This window comes from Podarcis pityusensis (genome assembly GCF_964106645.2).
Source record: "Podarcis pityusensis genome assembly, chromosome: 13".
Taxonomy (NCBI): Eukaryota; Metazoa; Chordata; class Lepidosauria; order Squamata; family Lacertidae; genus Podarcis; species Podarcis pityusensis.
Genome location: NC_138038.1, coordinates 37,712,147 through 37,717,145, shown reverse-complemented (window position 1 = coordinate 37,717,145; position 4,999 = coordinate 37,712,147). Strand labels below are relative to the sequence as shown.

Here is a 4,999-nt window from a genome sequence, read left to right as displayed (position 1 = left end):
CCAAAAAAACAACAACAAAACAACACCAAAAAAAAAAACCTACCACAGTTTGACCAGAGCTGAATCATTGACTCCAGCATTCCCCAACTTGGTGCCTTCCAGATGTTTTGGGACTCTAACCAGGGCTGGGCCCAGGACACCTTGCCACTTGAGGCATTCCACCTCAACTCCCTGCTACTCTGCCTGTGCGGCAGTGGGAGTATGTCACGCAGACGCAGCTGTGGTGTGGGAAGGACATGGTTGTAGACGAAGTGGCAGATGAGGCAGCGTGGAGGCAGCACAGCCACAGAAGCAGTGGCAAGAGCAGTGCACTCCTCGGTCCTGATCTGCTACCTGAGGCAACTGCCTCACTGTGCCTCATCTCCCATCACCCTTAGCCAGCATGGTCAAAGGTCAGGAATGGTGGGAGTTGTAATCCAAAACATCTGGAAGGCAGCACACTGGGGAAAGCAGATTTACTCACAGAGATGGGAACAGGGACACACTTGTGCTACCTGCATTCTCATTGTAAAGTTTGCTAGCAAGGGCCTCTCCTCTGCCACTACCCCTCACCACCCCATTGCATATTGTTGAAGACTCAGTCCTCCCCCCACCCCATAGACTGGAGTGGCCTGACCACCAGCTTAAAAGCAACAATTGTGTTTGTCCTTTTGGTTAAAGAGCAAAACACAGGTGCCTGACAATGTGTTCTCTCTACAAAATATACTTCCAGATACCCCTTGATTGTCAACTCATTGCATTTCCAGAGTTGGGTCGTTAATCCATGTTCACATGACATTATCCAAAATGCCTGTGTCTCCTGGGTTTTGTTATAATACTGTTTGGGTGAAATGTTTCTCAAGCCAACTTCACACTGATTGGAGTGCTTAAACCATTTCTAATTTCTAGCCAAGATAAGAACACCTTTCCATAGGGTAAAGACATTGCCACCCCATCAGTGCCCCCTGCTGTGTTCACAAGCAGAAGCTAATCTGACAGTAATGAAGCTGGGCTGATGTGAACAGCTAGTGTTGCTGGCCAGGCACAATACCATGGTGCAAAGCATAATGAATAAATGAAATGCAACTCCTTCTACACTCCAGGGCAGCTGCATTGGGCACGCAAGCTGAATCAGAAAAAGTACTGCCTCAATGGACTAATGCAGAGCTTTCCAAACATTTCATGTTGGTGACACACTTTTTAGACATGTATCATTTTGCGACACAGTACCATAATTCAGTTTTACCAGCAAACTGAAGGTTAAAACTAACCCCTTTCCAGCTGGGGAGGAGCACAGGGAGGGTTCATGCGACACACCTACACACTGCAGCCAACACACTAACATTTGAAACCAAGTAGGGAAGCAAGACCTGTTAGGATGCTAATAATGTAAGTCCCTCCATCCTATGCTCAGGTTGTATATCCTAAAGACAGCAGTGTCTCCGCTGGCCATCATTTTGAGGCAATGAACTCTGGGTAAGCACAGGCAACCCTGGAGTCTCTTGCCACTTGGAGACTAGGACTGCATGCAATGATATCAAGTTAAGGGTTGTTAATCCCAATACAGATGAAACACATACAGGGATCCTGACGTGCTCTTGACCAGGTTGGCTTCACGCAGCTGCTCCTTCACTATTTCATTGGAGTCTTCTTCAGCCATGACAATTGCAAGCCAATGCTGATGGAGAAAGACAGCGAGTCATGCACACGTATAAGGATACAGTAAGGATGGCAGCCAGGGACTGGGATGTGGGGCAAGGGTGAGGGTTAGGCACCCATAACAAACTACACTTCCCAGGATTCTTTGGGGGAAAGGCAGGTTTTTAAATGTATGGTGCATGTATGCATCTGAAACAGAGAGACTGATGGGTTGGCCAATGTGACGGGCAAAGGTGGTAGACTTTGAGGGGGCTTTGTTTCATGAGACTGACCTTCTCGGGCGTAGCACGAAAGCTAGCGCTCTTCCATATCGTGTGGAGCCCGGATTGCTTTGACGTAAAGCTGATTGGATCACTGATCCTGCCACTGGCCACATTCAAGACATAAATGAGACGCAGCCAGCGCTGAAAGATGATGTCCTCTTGCCCTGCAGGGGCACAGAGTTGCAGATAATATTTCCGGCCATTTGCCATCTTCACTCTCAGCTGCCGTTCATTCATGCTATGTACTTGAAACGCCACCAGGTTTAAAGAGATCAGCCTGCGGGCAGAGGAAAGACTCAGCCTAGGAACCTCTGAGGTGGTGGTGGTGGTTTCTCTGGGAAGGTTTTGGGGCGATGGAGAGCAGGAGCTGGGTGGCTGTGCTAGTCTCACCTAGTGACTTCCAGGTCTTTAGCCTTTGCCTCTATATCTCTGATGCCTTTTCTCACCCGGGCAATGACCATCATGTCTGGAAGCAGCAAACCTGGACTGCTGGACAAAATGCCAACCATAACTAAATTGGGTTGGTTGTGGATCACGGCATATTCACCCGTCTTGGTTAACTGCATGGAGAGAGGAGGGTAAGGAGTCTGCTAAGAACGGAACAAATGCACGGGTGTTGGGCACCTCAAACAAGCTAGAGCACCTGGAACTGACCGGGCGCTGCAGGGAGTAACTAACAGGACATTTCCCCAGCTGTTCCTCAAAGGATGGCCTTCTGCAGGCCTGGAGTCTCTTCAACTCGCTATCAAAACTGGGTGGAAGGAGGCAGAAAATGGTCACTGCCTCTGGCTCCTCCTCCTGTTTGGGCTCCCTGACTCTCTGCCCTATCAGTTCCAATGGGCACCAGCAGTGGCAGATCTTGGGGTCTCACACTTCAGCGGTGCCCAAAATTTGGTGCACCCCACCTCTCATACTCCATTTCTAAATCGTAGTTGTGGCATTCCTTGGGTGGGCTCAGCCCCATCAACTGCATTTTTTTTGGGCGGGGGCTGAAGTCACCTCAGCCCTTAGGAGTTGGGACCCCTCCTCCGACAGGGAGCCATGCAAGAGAAATCTCTCCCTTCTGTATGAAAAAAAACCCCACTGCCCGGCCATGACCAATGGTCCATCACCTGTAGAAAGGTCCCCTCAAAGATCTCCCCTTCTCCTAATGGAGAATACTCCGGCCTCCGCAGCAGCTGCTTGAGTCTCCCTGTTGCTGAGGACCGGCCCTGCGCAACCCGTCTGCCTCTGCGGGTTTTACGTGGAGCCCTCCTCCACTGACGTTCTAGGAGACAGATTGGGAAATAAAAACAAACAAAAATAAAAAAATAAATCCCACCCTAACCCCTCCCCCAGACTAGAGGCCTCTCCCTTAAAATCACAGACTGCATGCACACACCGTATGTTCAAATTGAATTCCTCCAAAGAATCCCGGGTACTGCAGTTTGTTAAGGGGCTGGAAACTACAGTGGTACCTCGGGTTACATACGCTTCAGGTTACATACACTTCAGGTTACAGACTCCGCTAACCCAGAAATAGTACTTCAGGTTAAGAATTTTGCTTCAGGATGAGAACAGAAATCGTGCTTCGGCGGCACAGCGGCGGCAGGAGGCCCCATTAGCTAGAGTGGTACCTCAGGTTAAGAACAGTTTCAGGTTAAGAACAGACCTCCAGAACGAATTAAGTACTTAACCCGAGGTACCACTGTATAGCTCTGTAAATACAGCTTCCAGGATTTTTCAGGAGGGTGTGTTGCTTTAACTGTGGGGGTAATTCTGTGGTGACATCATCTTTTGTGTTTTAGGTAACATTATTTGAACTCCAATTGTTTGTTAACTGGCTGGATCTTCCCTACAAAAATAATCAAGAAGTATGCCTCAGGAAGTTTGAATGCTTAATTCTTATTGCGATTTTACACACCCCACCCAGCTCAACAACTCAGTATCTTAGCTCCTCCTACCTTGAGGGTGTTTGTTCATAGCTGCGTTCCTAGGATCACAAAATGCTGTCTTTTGTGACTTAAAGGATCAGTGTTCAAGAACACCTCGTCTCTGCAACAGGTTCACCAGAAACTGATATGCACCCCTCTCCCAATGTAATATAATGTTGGCTTGCAAGCCTCCACATTGTGACATCAGCTGTCCAACCGGGGCCAGGCTGCTCAATTGTTGTCAGGCAGCTGAATGAATAGTAAAAAGGGAAAGGGACAAGCATGGGCATAGCCAGGATTTATGATGGAGGGCAGGAATTATGGGGGGGGGGGGGACAGAAGCGAGCTTATTGCAACACGGTTGGTTGGTCAGTTAGTTTATTTATTTATTTACTTGATTTAGGTGGGCAGATGCTCCCCGCCTCCCCCCTTGGCTACGCCCATGGGATCAAAATGTAGTGGAGCGAGAGTGTGATAGTTGTGCATCCTGCTCTATCCCTTTAGCAGCTTGACAGAAGGCAGCACCGTAGAAGTGTATAAAATTATGTGCAGAAAGTGGACAAGGAAAAGTTCCGCTCCCTCTCTAGTATGAGATCCACACCACACATTTAAAGCACACCCAGTGCACATTTAAAGCCCGCGACGTCTCCCCCAAAGAATCATGGGAACTGTAGCTGAAAACTCGTTTGCTTCGACTAAGCATGAAAGAATGGTTTTCCCCAGTGGAAAAGAGCAGCAGTGAGGACAGCCCCCGCAGTGAGCACATCCAGTTTTTGAAAACTCCTCCAGTCAGTGATGCACTTTGAGGCCTTGTCGGTGCTTAATGGCGGTAGTTGTGATTATCACAACCCTCCCATTTCTCTGTAGGACTCGCCTGCTAAAAGGCGTGCTGGTTTTATCAGTGTCGATGTCCATGCCCCTTGCCGGTTCTACTATGTGAGTTGTGTTTCTGGTCATCCCATAGGAAGGAAAGCCCTCATTTTAGTAATGTCTGAACATCTATTGAGAAAGGAGCAGATACACACACAAAAAGGTGTGTGAGAGAGTAGGACGTCTTTTACAACAGATGGGGAACTTGTGGTGGGAGAAGCCAACAATAAATCCAGTTCGTGTGCAAACAAGAGGATGACCTGATGACAATGACGATGATGATAGTAATAATAATAATAATAATAATAATAATAA

General features: G+C 48.1%; 1 protein-coding gene across 1 annotated transcript; it reads right to left on the bottom strand.

Annotated features, from left to right (window-relative positions):
• Positions 1 to 36: 36 nt before the first annotated feature.
• LOC308461629 (Golgi-associated RAB2 interactor protein 2-like) lies at positions 37 to 4,985 on the bottom strand. Its single transcript, XM_080978693.1, has 5 exons — positions 3,845 to 4,985; positions 3,014 to 3,168; positions 2,292 to 2,461; positions 1,911 to 2,178; positions 37 to 1,657 (listed from the first exon to the last, which is right to left on the bottom strand). The coding sequence occupies exons 1-5, from the start codon at positions 3,861 to 3,863 to the stop codon at positions 1,532 to 1,534; spliced, it is 738 nt and encodes a 245-aa protein (XP_080834819.1). The 5' UTR covers positions 3,864 to 4,985; the 3' UTR covers positions 37 to 1,531.
• Positions 4,986 to 4,999: the final 14 nt, after the last annotated feature.

Excerpts from the sequence above, each read along its gene's own strand:
- LOC308461629 (XM_080978693.1), bottom strand. Across the intron at positions 2,462-3,013 it reads TTGAGGGGACCTTTCTACAG|TTAACCAAGACGGGTGAATA; the intron begins GTGATGGACCAT and ends CTCTCCATGCAG. Across the intron at positions 2,179-2,291 it reads AAAGACCTGGAAGTCACTAG|GCTGATCTCTTTAAACCTGG; the intron begins GTGAGACTAGCA and ends CTCTGCCCGCAG.